Raw genomic sequence first — 16,617 nt, forward strand, 5'->3', positions numbered from 1 at the left:
TCATATCGATTAGCCTTTTACCAGATTCATCACACCAGTCTGCAGCATCCCCATCATATCGATTAGCCTTGTATCAGATTCATTACACCAGTCTGCAGCATCCCCGTTATATCGATTAGCCTTGTGCCAGATTAATCATAGCAGTCTGCAGCATCCCCCTGTCATATCGACTAGCCTTGTACAAGATTCATCACAGCAGTCTGCAGCATCCCTGTCATATCGATTAGCCTTGTACCAGATTAATCATAGCAGTCTGCAGCATCCCCCTGTCATATCGACTAGCCTTGTACAAGATTCATCACAGCAGTCTGCAGCATCCCCCTGTCATATCGATTAGCCTTGTACCAGATTCATCACACCAGTCTGCAGCATCCCCCTGTCATATCGATTAGCCTTGTATCAGATTTAACCCGGCAGTCTGCAGCCTCCCCGTTATATCGATTAGCCTTGTATCAGATTCATCACAGCAGTCTGCAGCATCCCCCTGTCATATCGACTAGCCTTGTACAAGATTCATCACAGCAGTCTGCAGCATCCCTATCATATCGACTAGCCTTGTACAAGATTCATCACAGCAGTCTGCAGCATCCCCGTCATATCGATTAGCCTTGTACCAGATTCATCATACCAGTCTACAGCATCCCCGTCATATCGATTAGCCTTGTACCAGATTCATCACACCAGTCTGCAGCATCCCCCTGTCATATCGATTAGCCTTGTATCAGATTTATCACAGCAGTCTGCAGCCTCCCTGTTATATCGATTAGCCTTGTATCAGATTCATCACAGCAGTCTGCAGCATCCCCCTGTCATATCGATTAGCCTTGTACCAGATTCATCACACCAGTCTGCCGCAACCCCGTCATATCGATTAGCCTTTTACCAGATTCATCACACCAGTCTGCAGCATCCCCATCATATCGATTAGCCTTGTACCAGATCCATCACACCAGTCTGCAGCCTCCCCGTTATATCGATTAGCCTTGTACCAGATGCATCACACCAGTCTGCAGCATCCCCCTGTCATATCGATTAGCCTTGTATCAGATTCATCATACCAGTCTGCAGCCTCCCCATCATATCGATTAGCCTTGTATCAGATTCATTACACCAGTCTGCAGCATCCCCGTTATATCGATTAGCCTTGTACCAGATTCATAACAGCAGTCTGCAGCATCCCCGTCATATCGATTAGCCTTGTATCAGATTCATCACACCACTCTGCAGCTTACCCGTCATATCGATTAGCCTTGTTCCAGATTCATCACACCAGTCTGAAGCCTCCCCCTGTCATATCGATTAGCATTGTACGAGATTCATTACACCAGTCTGCAGCCTCCCCGTCATATCTATTAGCCTTGTACCAGATTAATCATAGCAGTCTGCAGCAACCCCCTGTCATATCGATTAGCCCTGTGCAGGGTCCATCACACCAGTCTGCGGCATCCCCCTGTCATATCGATTAGCCTTGTACCAGATTCATCACACCAGTCTGCAGCATCCCCGTCATATCGATTAGCCTTGTACCAGATTAATCATAGCAGTCTGCAGCATCCCCCTGTCATATCGATTAGCCCTGTGCAGGGTCCATCACACCAGTCTGCAGCATCCCCCTGTCATATCGATTAGCCTTGTACCAGATGCATCACACCAGTCTGCAGCATCTCCCTGTCATATCGATTAGCCTTTTACAAGATTAATCACACCAGTCTGCAGCATCCCCGTCACATCGATTAGCCTTGTGCCAGATGCATCACACCAGTCTGCAGCATCCCTGTCATATCGATTAGCCTTGTAAAAGATTCATCACAGCAGTCTGCAGCATCCCCCTGTCATATCGATTAGCCTTGTACCAGATTCATCATACCAGTCTACAGCATCCCCGTCATATCGATTAGCCTTGTACCAGATTCATCACACCAGTCTGCAGCATCCCCCTGTCATATCGATTAGCCTTGTATCAGATTTATCACAGCAGTCTGCAGCCTCCCCGTTATATCGATTAGCCTTGTACCAGATTCATCATACCAGTCTACAGCATCCCCCTGTCATATCGATTAGCCTTGTACCAGATTCATCACACCAGTCTGCAGCATCCCCCTGTCATATCGATTAGCCTTGTATCAGATTTATCACAGCAGTCTGCAGCCTCCCCGTTATATCGATTAGCCTTGTATCAGATTCATCACAGCAGTCTGCAGCATCCCCCTGTCATATCGATTAGCCTTGTACCAGATTCATCACACCAGTCTGCCGCAACCCCGTCATATCGATTAGCCTTTTACCAGATTCATCACACCAGTCTGCAGCATCCCCATCATATCAATTAGCCTTGTATCAGATTCATTACACCAGTCTGCAGCATCCCCGTTATATCGATTAGCCTTGTGCCAGATTAATCATAGCAGTCTGCAGCATCCCCCTGTCATATCGACTAGCCTTGTACAAGATTCATCACAGCAGTCTGCAGCATCCCTGTCATATCGATTAGCCTTGTACCAGATTAATCATAGCAGTCTGCAGCATCCCCCTGTCATATCGACTAGCCTTGTACAAGATTCATCACAGCAGTCTGCAGCATCCCCCTGTCATATCGATTAGCCTTGTACCAGATTCATCACACCAGTCTGCAGCATCCCCCTGTCATATCGATTAGCCTTGTATCAGATTTATCCCGGCAGTCTGCAGCCCCCCCGTTATATCGATTAGCCTTGTACCAGATTCGTCACACCAGTCTGCCGCAACCCCGTCATATCGATTAGCCTTTTACCAGATTAATCACACCAGTCTGCAGCATCCCCATCATATCGATTAGCCTTGTACCAGATTCATCACAGCAGTCTGCAGCCTCCTCCTGTCATATCGATTAGCGTTGTACCATATTCAGCACACCAGTCTGCAGCCTCCCCCTGTTATATCGATTAGCCTTGTACCAGATGCATCACACCAGTCTGCCGCAACCCTGTCATATCGATTAGCCTTTTACCAGATTCATCACACCAGTCTGCAGCATCCCCATCATATCGATTAGCCTTGTACCAGATTAATCATAGCAGTCTGCAGCATCCCCCTGTCATATCGATTAGCCTTGTATCAGATTCATCATACCAGTCTGCAGCCTCCCCATCATATCGATTAGCCTTGTATCAGATTCATTACACCAGTCTGCAGCATCCCCGTTATATCGATTAGCCTTGTACCAGATTCATCACAGCAGTCTGCAGCATCCCCGTCATATCGATTAGCCTTGTATCAGATTCATCACACCACTCTGCAGCTTACCCGTCATATCGATTAGCCTTGTTCCAGATTCATCACACCAGTCTGCCGCAACCCCGTCATATCGATTAGCCTTGTACCAGATTCATCACATCAGTCTGAAGCATCCCCATCATATCGATTAGCCTTGTACCAGATTCATCCCACCAGTCTGCAGCCTCCCCCTGTCATATCGATTAGCCTTGTACGAGATTCATTACACCAGTCTGCAGCCTCCCCGTCATATCGATTAGACTTGTACCAGATTAATCATAGCAGTCAGCAGCATCCCCCTGTCATATCGATTAGCCCTGTGCAGGGTCCATCACACCAGTCTGCAGCATCCCCCTGTCATATCGATTAGCCTTGTACCAGATTCATCACACCAGTCTGCAGCATCCCCGTCATATCGATTAGCCTTGTACCAGATTAATCATAGCAGTCTGCAGCATCCCCCTGTCATATCGATTAGCCCTGTGCAGGGTCCATCACACCAGTCTGCAGCATCCCTGTCATATCGATTAGCCCTGTGCAGTGTCCATCACACCAGTCTGCAGCATCCCCATCATATCGATTAGCCTTGTACCAGATTCATCACACCAGTCTGCAGCCTCCCCCTGTCATATCAATTAGCCTTGTACGAGATTCATTACACCAGTCTGCAGCCTCCCCGTCATATCGATTAGCCTTGTACCAGATTAATCATAGCAGCCTGCAGCATCCCCCTGTCATATTTATTAGCCCTGTGCAGGGTCCATCACACCAGTCTGCAGCATCCCCCTGTCATATCGATTAGCCTTGTACCAGATGCATCACACCAGTCTGCAGCATCTCCCTGTCATATCGATTAGCCTTGTACAAGATTAATCACACCAGTCTGCAGCATCCCCGTCACATCGATTAGCCTTGTGCCAGATTCATCACACCAGTCTGCAGCATCCCTGTCATATCGATTAGCCTTGTAAAAGATTCATCACACCAGTCTGCAGCATCCCCCTGTCATATCGATTAGCCTTGTACCAGATTCATCATACCAGTCTACAGCATCCCCCTGTCATATCGATTAGCCTTGTACCAGGTTCATCACACCAGTCTGCAGCATCCCCCTGTCATGTCGATTAGCCTTGTATCAGATTTATCACAGCAGTCTGCAGCCTCCCCGTTATATCGATTAGCCTTGTACCAGATTCATCATACCAGTTTGCAGCATCCCCCTGTCATATCGATTAGCCTTGTACCAGATTCATCACACCATTCTACAGCCTCCCCCTGTCATATCGATTAGCCTTGTACTAGATTCATTACACCAGCCTGCAGCATCCCCCTTTTATATCGGTTAGCCTTGTACCAGATTCATCACAGCAGTCTGTAGCATCCCCCTGTCATATCGATTAGCCTTGTACCAGATTCATCATACCAGTCTACAGCATCCCCCTGTCATATCGATTAGCCTTGTACCAGATTCATCACACCAGTCTGCAGCATCCCCCTGTCATATCGATTAGCCTTGTATCAGATTTATCACAGCAGTCTGCAGCCTCCCCGTTATATCGATTAGCCTTGTATCAGATTCATCACAGCAGTCTGCAGCATCCCCCTGTCATATCGATTAGCCTTGTACCAGATTCATCACACCAGTCTGCCGCAACCCCGTCATATCGATTAGCCTTTTACCAGATTCATCACACCAGTCTGCAGCATCCCCATCATATCGATTAGCCTTGTATCAGATTCATTACACCAGTCTGCAGCATCCCCGTTATATCGATTAGCCTTGTGCCAGATTAATCATAGCAGTCTGCAGCATCCCCCTGTCATATCGACTAGCCTTGTACAAGATTCATCACAGCAGTCTGCAGCATCCCTGTCATATCGATTAGCCTTGTACCAGATTAATCATAGCAGTCTGCAGCATCCCCCTGTCATATCGACTAGCCTTGTACAAGATTCATCACAGCAGTCTGCAGCATCCCCCTGTCATATCGATTAGCCTTGTACCAGATTCATCACACCAGTCTGCAGCATCCCCCTGTCATATCGATTAGCCTTGTATCAGATTTATCCCGGCAGTCTGCAGCCTCCCCGTTATATCGATTAGCCTTGTACCAGATTCGTCACACCAGTCTGCCGCAACCCCGTCATATCGATTAGCCTTTTACCAGATTAATCACACCAGTCTGCAGCATCCCCATCATATCGATTAGCCTTGTACCAGATTCATCACAGCAGTCTGCAGCCTCCTCCTGTCATATCGATTAGCGTTGTACCATATTCAGCACACCAGTCTGCAGCCTCCCCCTGTTATATCGATTAGCCTTGTACCAGATGCATCACACCAGTCTGCCGCAACCCTGTCATATCGATTAGCCTTTTACCAGATTCATCACACCAGTCTGCAGCATCCCCATCATATCGATTAGCCTTGTACCAGATTAATCATAGCAGTCTGCAGCATCCCCCTGTCATATCGATTAGCCTTGTATCAGATTCATCATACCAGTCTGCAGCCTCCCCATCATATCGATTAGCCTTGTATCAGATTCATTACACCAGTCTGCAGCATCCCCGTTATATCGATTAGCCTTGTACCAGATTCATCACAGCAGTCTGCAGCATCCCCGTCATATCGATTAGCCTTGTATCAGATTCATCACACCACTCTGCAGCTTACCCGTCATATCGATTAGCCTTGTTCCAGATTCATCACACCAGTCTGCCGCAACCCCGTCATATCGATTAGCCTTGTACCAGATTCATCACATCAGTCTGAAGCATCCCCATCATATCGATTAGCCTTGTACCATATTCATCCCACCAGTCTGCAGCCTCCCCCTGTCATATCGATTAGCCTTGTACGAGATTCATTACACCAGTCTGCAGCCTCCCCGTCATATCAATTAGACTTGTACCAGATTAATCATAGCAGTCTGCAGCATCCCCCTGTCATATCGATTAGCCCTGTGCAGGGTCCATCACACCAGTCTGCAGCATCCCCCTGTCATATCGATTAGCCTTGTACCAGATTCATCACACCAGTCTGCAGCATCCCCGTCATATCGATTAGCCTTGTACCAGATTAATCATAGCAGTCTGCAGCATCCCCCTGTCATATCGATTAGCCCTGTGCAGGGTCCATCACACCAGTCTGCAGCATCCCTGTCATATCGATTAGCCCTGTGCAGTGTCCATCACACCAGTCTGAAGCATCCCCATCATATCGATTAGCCTTGTACCAGATTCATCACACCAGTCTGCAGCCTCCCCCTGTCATATCAATTAGCCTTGTACGAGATTCATTACACCAGTCTGCAGCCTCCCCGTCATATCGATTAGCCTTGTACCAGATTAATCATAGCAGTCTGCAGCATCCCCCTGTCATATCGATTAGCCCTGTGCAGGGTCCATCACACCAGTCTGCAGCATCCCCCTGTCATATCGATTAGCCTTGTACCAGATGCATCACACCAGTCTGCAGCATCTCCCTGTCATATCGATTAGCCTTGTACAAGATTAATCACACCAGTCTGCAGCATCCCCGTCACATCGATTAGCCTTGTGCCAGATTCATCACACCAGTCTGCAGCATCCCTGTCATATCGATTAGCCTTGTAAAAGATTCATCACACCAGTCTGCAGCATCCCTCTGTCATATCGATTAGCCTTGTACCAGATTCATCATACCAGTCTACAGCATCCCCCTGTCATATCGATTAGCCTTGTACCAGGTTCATCACACCAGTCTGCAGCATCCCCCTGTCATATCGATTAGCCTTGTATCAGATTCATCACACCAGTCTGCAGCATCCCCGTCATATCGATTAGCCTTGTACCAGATTAATCATAGCAGTCTGCAGCATCCCCCTGTCATATCGATTAGCCCTGTGCAGGGTCCATCACACCAGTCTGCAGCATCCCTGTCATATCGATTAGCCCTGTGCAGTGTCCATCACACCAGTCTGAAGCATCCCCATCATATCGATTAGCCTTGTACCAGATTCATCAAACCAGTCTGCAGCCTCCCCCTGTCATATCAATTAGCCTTGTACGAGATTCATTACACCAGTCTGCAGCCTCCCCGTCATATCGATTAGCCTTGTACCAGATTAATCATAGCAGTCTGCAGCATCCCCCTGTCATATCGATTAGCCCTGTGCAGGGTCCATCACACCAGTCTGCAGCATCCCCCTGTCATATCGATTAGCCTTGTACCAGATGCATCACACCAGTCTGCAGCATCTCCCTGTCATATCGATTAGCCTTGTACAAGATTAATCACACCAGTCTGCAGCATCCCCGTCACATCGATTAGCCTTGTGCCAGATTCATCACACCAGTCTGCAGCATCCCTGTCATATCGATTAGCCTTGTAAAAGATTCATCACACCAGTCTGCAGCATCCCTCTGTCATATCGATTAGCCTTGTACCAGATTCATCATACCAGTCTACAGCATCCCCCTGTCATATCGATTAGCCTTGTACCAGGTTCATCACACCAGTCTGCAGCATCCCCCTGTCATATCGATTAGCCTTGTATCAGATTTATCACAGCAGTCTGCAGCCTCCCCGTTATATCGATTAGCGTTGTACCAGATTCATCATACCAGTTTGCAGCATCCCCCTGTCATATCGATTAGCCTTGTACCAGATTCATCACACCATTCTACAGCCTCCCCCTGTCATATCGATTAGCCTTGTACTAGATTCATTACACCAGCCTGCAGCATCCCCCTTTTATATCGGTTAGCCTTGTACCAGATTCATCACAGCAGTCTGTAGCATCCCCCTGTCATATCGATTAGCCTTGTACCAGATTCATCATACCAGTCTACAGCATCCCCCTGTCATATCGATTAGCCTTGTACCAGATTCATCATACCAGTCTGCAGCATCCCGCTGTCATATCGATTAGCCTTGTACCAGATTCATCACACCAGTCTGCAGCCTCCCCGTCATATCGATTAGCCTTGTACTAGATTCATCACAGCAGTCTGCAGCATCCCCCTGTCATATCGACTAGCCTTGTACAAGATTCATCACAGCAGTCTGCAGCATCCCCCTGTCATATCGATTAGCCTTGTGCCAGATTCATTACACCAGTCTGCAGCATCCCCGTTATATCGATTAGCCTTGTACCAGATTCATCATACCAGTTTGCAGCATCCCCCTGTCATATCGATTAGCCTTGTACCAGATTCATCACACCATTCTACAGCCTCCCCCTGTCATATCGATTAGCCTTGTACTAGATTCATTACACCAGCCTGAAGCATCCCCCTTTTATATCGGTTAGCCTTGTACCAGATTCATCACAGCAGTCTGTAGCATCCCCCTGTCATATCGATTAGCCTTGTACCAGATTCATCATACCAGTCTAGAGCATCCCCCTGTCATATCGATTAGCCTTGTACCAGATTCATCATACCAGTCTGCAGCATCCCGCTGTCATATCGATTAGCCTTGTACCAGATTCATCACACCAGTCTGCAGCCTCCCCGTCATATCGATTAGCCTTGTACTAGATTCATCACAGCAGTCTGCAGCATCCCCCTGTCATATCGATTAGCCTTGTACCAGATTCATCACACCAGTCTGCAGCATCCCCCTGTCATATCGATTAGCCTTGTGCCAGATTCATTACACCAGTCTGCAGCATCCCCGTTATATCGATTAGCCTTGTACCAGATTCATCACACCAGTCTGCAGCTTATCCCCGTCATATCGATAAGCCTTGTATCAGATTCATCACACCAGTCTGCAGTATCCCCCTGTCATATCGCTTTGCCTTGTACCAGATTCATCACACCAGTCTGCAGCATCCCGTCATATCGATTAGCCTTGTATCAGATTCATCACAGCAGTCTGCAGCATCCCCCTGTCATATCGATTAGCCTTGTACCAGATTCATCATACCAGTCTACAGCATCCCCCTGTCATATCGATTAGCCTTGTACCAGGTTCATCACACCAGTCTGCAGCATCCCCCTGTCATATCGATTAGCCTTGTATCAGATTTATCACAGCAGTCTGCAGCCTCCCCGTTATATTGATTAGCCTTGTACCAGATTCATCATACCAGTTTGCAGCATCCCCCTGTCATATCGATTAGCCTTGTACCAGATTCATCACACCAGTCTGCAGCATCCCGAACATATCGATTAGCCTTGTAACAGATTCATCACAGCAGTCTGCAGCCTCCCCCTGTCATATCGATTAGCCTTGTACCAGATTCATCACACCAGTCTGCAGCCTCCCCGTCATATCGATTAGCCTTGTACCAGATTCATTACACCAGTCTGCAGCATCCCCGTTATATCGATTAGCCTTGTACCAGATTCATCACACCAGTCTGCAGCATATCCCCGTCATATCGATTAGCCTTGTACCAGATTCATCACACCACTCTGCAGCTTACCCGTCATATCGATTAGCCTTGTACCAGATTCATCACACCAGTCTGCCGCATCCCCCTGTCATATCGATTAGCCTTGTACCAGATTCATCACACCAGTCTGCAGCATCCCCCTGTCATATCGATTAGCCTTGTGCCAGATTCATCACACCAGTCTGCAGCATCCCCCTGTCACATCGATTAGCCTTGTACCAGATTCATCACACCAGTCTGCAAATCCCCGTCATATTGATTAGCCTTGTACCAGATTCATCACACCAGTCTGCAGCATCCCCCTGTCATATCGATTAGCCTTGTATCAGATTCATCACAGCAGTCTGCAGCATCCCCCTGTCATATCGATTAGCCTTGTACCAAATTCATTACACCAGTCTGCAGCATACCCGTTATATCGATTAGACTTGTACCAGATTCATCACACCAGTCTGCGGCTTATCCCCGTCATATCGATTAACCTTGTATCAGATTCATCACACCAGTCTGCAGCATCCCCCTGTCATATCGCTGTGCCTTGTACCAGATTCATCACACCCGTCTGCAGCATCCCTGTTATATCGATTAGCCTTGTACCAGATTCATCACACCAGTCTGCAGCATATCCCCGTCATATCGATTAGCCTTGTACCAGATTCATCACACCAGTCTGCAGCATCCCTGTTATATCGATTAGCCTTGTACCAGATTCATCACACCAGTCTGCAGCATCCCCCTGTCATATCGATTAGCCTTGTACCAGATTCTGGTGAGGGAAGAGAACAGTGCCTAGACGATACCTTCACTAGTATACACCACGATATATTTCCACTCAAGATGTCCTAAAATGACTCTAAGACATGTCCAGTTTGTAGAATAGCTGGATTCTTAAAGTATCTTACAGTAATCAAGGGACATAAAGCCAGTCCTCCACAGGAAGTGCCCTCAGAGAGAGTTCGGCTGATTGTGAGGAAATTGATGAATATGTGCAATTAAAGAATTTCAAAGCAATGGGAGATTGTTTGAAGTGTAGTTAGATAGGTCATTTATCTTACCCTTAAGGGTAACTTCACAGATAGCAAAGACAAAATGTGCATTGAGGAATACCTGACAAGTCCCCCCCCCCCTTTTTCTCCCCAATTGTATCTGGCCAATTGCCCCACTCTTCCGAGCTGTCCCGGTCGCTTTTCCACCCTCTCTGCCCCATCTGGTGAGGACGTAGCGCGTTGGAGAATCACACTATTCCCCGCAACCCCCCCCCCCCGAATAGGCGCCCCGACCCACAAGAGGAGGCGCTAGTGCAGCGACCAGGAGAAATACCCACATCCGGCTTCCCACCCGCAGACACGGCCAATTATGTCTGTAGGGACGCCGGACCAAGCCGGTAGGCAACGGAGCAGACCGCCAGCACGCTCGGCGGAAGCCCTTACGTTAGAACTGTGTTTACCCTGGTCGCTTAGCTGACTCACACACACTTGCACAAGACGTTTAACAACATACTGACATTTCTGTTAGTGCAATATTGTCAGTGTCAAGTGGTCAGTAAAAGGAAACCTTATTAGCGTGTGAGAGAAGGGAAGAGAAGAGTTTGCCTGGAGGCGTTTAGTTTGTGCTCATTTGCTTGTGTGTTGGTTGTATTGTGGCGTGTGGGCGTGTGTTACCCTGCAGGGCTGGAGTCCGCCACTGGGTGCAGCTGCATGGTGAGCTCTCCTAGCTTTGTGAAGGCAGCTCCTGCTGCAGAGAAGATCTCCCCAACCTCACAGATAACAACAAGAACACAGAGGATTAATCAAGGATGTAATATCAGCGGAATCCTATACCTCAAGTGTTACTAAGCCCTCTGGAATAAAACTTAAGAATTCATTATGTCAGATGGAATTGGGAAATAAGTAAGAACACACACACACACATACAGGGGATATAAAAATTCTACACACCCCTGTTAAAATGGCGGGTTTCTGTGATGTAAAACAAAATGAAACCAAGATAAATCATGTCAGAACTTCTTCCACATTTTATATGAAATGGCAACCTGTAAAGTTCAAGTGAAAAAAAAAACCTTTAGGGCAAAAAAAAAAAGACTCACAATAACCTAGCTGCACAAGTGTGCACACCCCTAAACTAATACTTTGTTGAAGACCTTTTGATTTTATTACAGCACTCAATCTTTTTAGGTAAGAGTCTATCAGCATGGCTCATCTTGACAATATTTTCGCACCCTTCCTTGAAAAAAACATTCTAGATCCATCAAATTGCAAGAGCATTTGTTGTACACAGCCGTCTTCAGCTCACCCCACAGATTTTAAATTGGATTCAGGTCTGGACTCTGGCTTTGCGTTGTTGTCATGCTGAAAGGTGTCCTCTTCATCTTCATCCTTCTGAAGAGTGAGGAGTGTGTCCGTTTGGGGAACCTCAGAACTGAATCTCTGCTCTTCTCAGATGATGTGGTTTTGTTGGCTTCATCAGAACGTGACCTCCAGCGCGCACTGGGGCGGTTTGCAGCTGAGTGTGAAATGGCCGGGATGAGAATCAGCACCTCCAAGTCTGAGGTCATGGTTCTGTACCGGAAAATGGTGGCCTGCTCCCTCCGGGTTAGAGATGACTTGTTGCCTCCAGTGAAGGAGTTCAAGTATCAACCCGGTCAATCGACCGGTCCCGGCTCTTTACTGTCCTGGCCTCACAGGTGTGGAATGAGCTCCCCACTGATGTCAGGACAGCGGAGTCGCTGCCCATCTTTCGGCGCAGGTTGAAAACTCACCTCTTTAAGAACTACCACCCTGTTACTTCTTCTTAGCACTTATTGTATTCACTCATTTAAAAGAAAAAAAAATCTCTTTCTTGCGCTTTTACTTTAGCACTGGTTTTGCTCTTAGATGCTTGTTTAGATGCACTTATGACCTCTGATGACTAGTAGTTCTCCTGATCTCCTACGTTACATGATGCTCTTATTGTAAGTCGCTTTGGATAAAAGCGTCGGCTACATGACTGTAATGTAATGTCATGTAATGTAAAGCATCTCGGGGTCTTGTTTACGAGTGAAGGTAGGATGGAAAGGGAGGTTGACACGCGGATTGCTGCAGCATCAGCAGTGATGTGGACGTTGTTCAGGACCGTTGTGGTGAAGAGGGAGCTGAGCCGGGAGGCAAAGCTCTCAATTTACCAGTCAATCTTCGTTCCAACCCTCATCTATGGTCATGAGCTTTGAGTAGTGACCTAAAGGGTGAGATCGCGGATACAAGCGGCTGAAATGAGCTTCCTCCGTAGGGTGTCTGGGATAGGGTGAGGAGCTCGGACATCTGGGGGGAGCTCGGAGTAGAGCCACTGCTCCTTCAAATCGAAAGGAGCCAGTTGAGGTGGTTCGGGCATCTGATTAGGATGTTTCCTGGGCGCCTTCCTTTGGAGGTTTTCTGGGCACATCCGAGTGGGAGGAGACCCGGGGGTAGACCCAGAACTCACTGGAGGGACTACATGTCCAATCTGGTCTGGGAACGCCTCCGGATCCCCTTAAAGGAGCTGGAGGGCAGTGCTGGGGAGACGGACGTCTAGAGTGCCCTACTTAGCTTGCTGCCACCGCGACCCCATCCTGGAGAAGCAGCTGATGATGAGATGAGATCTTCATCTTTCTAGCAGATGCCTGAGAGTTTTGCACCAAAATTGACTGGTATTTGGAGCTATTCATGATTCCCTCCATCTTGACAAAAGCCCCAGTTGCGACGGAAGAAAATAAGCCTTAAAGCATGATGCCACCACCACTATGCTTCACAGGATGGTGTTCTTTTGGCAATGTGCTTTTTTTGTGCCAAACATACCTCTTGGATCTATGGCCAAAATATTCACCATTGGTTTCTTGAGACTATAACACATTTTTCCACATGGTTTTGCGAGACTGGATATATGTTTTTGCAAAATGTAGTTGGGCTTTGATGTTTTTGTTTTTTTCGTGTGAAAAGGCTTCCATCTTGCCACCCTACCCTTTATAACCCAAACATATGGAGAACACAGGAGACTGTTGTCATATGTAGGGAGCAACCAATACTTTCCCGAAATTCCTGCAGCTCTAACGTTACCGACAAGGCGAAAACTTGAGGCTTCTAAGATTCCTACTCTAGCAGCTTCCTTGACCAGTTTTCTCCTTGTCTTCTCATTAGTTTCGGAGGGAGGTCCTGTTCTCGGTAATGTTAGTGTTGTGCCATATTTACTCCACTTGTTGATGATTGTCTTCACTGTTGCCCCTTTTCCGCTAAGGCAGTTTGAGGGCTGGTGCCTATTCTCGATCCAGTTCATAAGCCAGACATGGGCCCCTGGCAGGTCAGTTTCCAAATATCAATAAATTGTTGGTTTCACAGAAGTTGGAAGCAAGTTGGCCATTTGACCACATCTGAACCGGATCTCAGTTGTAATTATACTGTCCACTGATAGAGGGCGCTCCTCGAAACACGAAAGGCCTGCAGCCAAGCAACTGCTTGCACATGGTCTCGTCTTGTTCTCGCGGGCCTCTTCCGCAATGACACTTGATGAACAGACATGAGTGGCAAAAAAAAACAACAAAAAAACGACCTAGAGAACCGTGTCTTCCAGGCAAGACGGGAGACAGAATTTTTTTTTTTTACAGAATTCAAAGACAAAACTATGTGTTTTAGTGTGCCTGGAAACAAAATCAGCCAAGAAGGATTTCAACTGGAGTCGCGACTACAACAGCACGCACAAAGACAAATATGGCACGCACACCGGAGGTGCCAGAGCCGCCGCCATCATGGCTGACCTCAAAGGAAGAATACAGCGTCAGCAGAGCCTTCTTCCCAAAGCCACGTCTGCACGGGAGTCCTCTCCGGGAGCGTCTTCTGCCGTTTCCCTTGAGCTTGCTGAAGCAAAGAAGCCCTTGCCAAAGGGCGAAACAGTGAAGCTATATGCAGTAGAGGTGGCTAAAGCTTTCGGAGATGATAACATGGCTAAGAACTTTGAAACGGTCTCTGTGTCCCGTCGCACAGTGACGTGAAGAATTTTTGACATTCAAAATCCTGCGCAGGGAAAGCTAAAACAAGTCAAGCAGGACTGCAAGTACTCCCGCTTAGCGTTGGATGAGAGTACAGATGTGATTGATGTTAGCCAGCTGTTAGCCATTTACACAAGAGCCATTGACAGTTCATTTGAAGTGCACAGGGAGTTATTGAAACTGGTGACTTTGCATGACACTACCAAGGGCAAGGATTATTATTTTTTTATTTATTTAACCTTTATTTAACCAGGAGGATCCCGTTGAGATTACAAACCTTTTTCAAGGGAGACCTGGCCAAGATAGGCAGCACAGTTACAAAATCACACAGTTGCAAAATTACACATTTGAAAACACAAACAAAAGACAAAAAAATTAGAAAAAAAAATTACAAGCAGATTATACAAAACAAGTACATGTTGTGAAATCAGCTTCAAGTACTCTCAATTGGATTTAAAACAGCTCAGTGTAAATTTTCAGTCATTCTGCAACATATTCCAGGTTAAAGGTGCAGAATGAACAAAAGCCTTTTTACCCAGTTCAGTACAGGCATGTGGAACAGAAAGCAACACATAGTCAAGAGAACGAAAGGAGTAAGGGCCAGCATTTCTCAGTGCAATTAAGTCAGATGTAGGAAGGCAGCAGACCGAGGACTGCCTTATATATAAAAATATACCAATGACTGAACCTTCGGGTGGCCAGAGCAGGCCATCCCACCCGAGCACACAACTCACAGTGATGTGTCAATGATTTGCAATTAGTAAAACATCTCAAAGAGGAATGGTAGGCAGCGTCTAACGCGCGGAGACATTGAGCAGAAGCATTCATATACAAAAGATCTCCATAATCCAACACAGGAAAAAAGGTGGCAGCAACAAGTCGCTTTTTTACATTTAAAGAAAAACACAACTTATTTCGAAAATGAAAACCCAGTTTCAGCCTCAGCTTTTTCACAAGATTCTCTACATGTGGCTTGAAAATGAGGGAGTCATCAATCAGGACACCCAGGTATTTGTACACATTGACCACCTCTATTTCATTTCCCTCTAAAGTGGTTACTGAATGGATCATTTGTGATATCTTCCTAGAATTGGAAAACAGCATAAGTTTAGTCTTATCAGCGTTTAGAACAAGTTTCAGCTGAAATAATGAGTGCTGGACAGCTACAAAGGCTTCCTGCAGGGATTCAATGGCCTGAACAAGAGTAGAGCCACAGCAATAAATAACTGTATCATCAGCATAAAAATGCAAATTAGCATCTGACACATGTAGACCCAAATCATTGATGTAAATAATGAATAAAAGGGGACCTAATACAGAGTCCTGCGGCACCCCTTGTGGATAGTAACAAAATCAGAACACAGACCCTCATGTTTAGTGCACTGAGTTCTGTTACTAACGTATTCATTTGAGAACCAAGCGACTGCTTGCTCTGAAAATCCTGAAAGACGGATGTTTTCAACACTGTTAAAAGTGTTGTGAGTGAGCATGGGGGCTTTGACAAGCTTTCAGCTGTTGTTACCGATGGCACACTATCAATGCGAGGAGGATGCATTGGATTCGTTGGGCTCCTCCAACAGAACGACGTTGACTGTCCAATATTGCACTGCATCATACGTCAGGTGGGTAACGTCATTGCTAGCTAACTATTAATATATGGTTATAAGGGGTCCGCGGTGGTGTAGCGGTCTAAGCATTGGCTTTGTGTCGATGCAGTTGTCCACTGGGGACCCGGGTTCGCGCCTTGGTCTCGTCAGATCCGACTATGGCCGGACTCGATCAAGAAGCAATAATTGGCAACGCTGTCTTCGGGAGGGGGTCGGAGTCGGCTTGTGTTCGTCACATGAATGCGTCTCTGTGTGTGTGGGGAAAAAGCAGTGGTTCGGCCTGGATTCAAATTGTCACAAAAGTGGCAAGGCGTCTCCTTCGAGACTGCCGGCCGGAGAAATGCAGTTGGCGAACGCATGCAGTACAAGGGTGGGT

At 47.0% G+C, this 16,617-nt stretch overlaps 1 protein-coding gene across 1 annotated transcript in view; it reads right to left on the minus strand.

The window, feature by feature from the left end:
• The window catches only part of zgc:92664 (uncharacterized protein LOC436695 homolog), a 249,544-nt gene that overhangs the window by 228,268 nt on the left and 4,659 nt on the right, over nt 1–16,617 (minus strand). Inside the window, exon 2 of the mRNA XM_056300565.1 lies at nt 11,303–11,397. Within this exon, the coding sequence (XP_056156540.1) occupies nt 11,303–11,397 (95 nt within the window). The remainder of the gene's footprint in view (nt 1–11,302; nt 11,398–16,617) is intronic.

The sequence above is a fragment of the Lampris incognitus genome, chromosome 20 (assembly GCF_029633865.1).
Source record: "Lampris incognitus isolate fLamInc1 chromosome 20, fLamInc1.hap2, whole genome shotgun sequence".
NCBI classification, from domain to species: domain Eukaryota; kingdom Metazoa; phylum Chordata; class Actinopteri; order Lampriformes; family Lampridae; genus Lampris; species Lampris incognitus.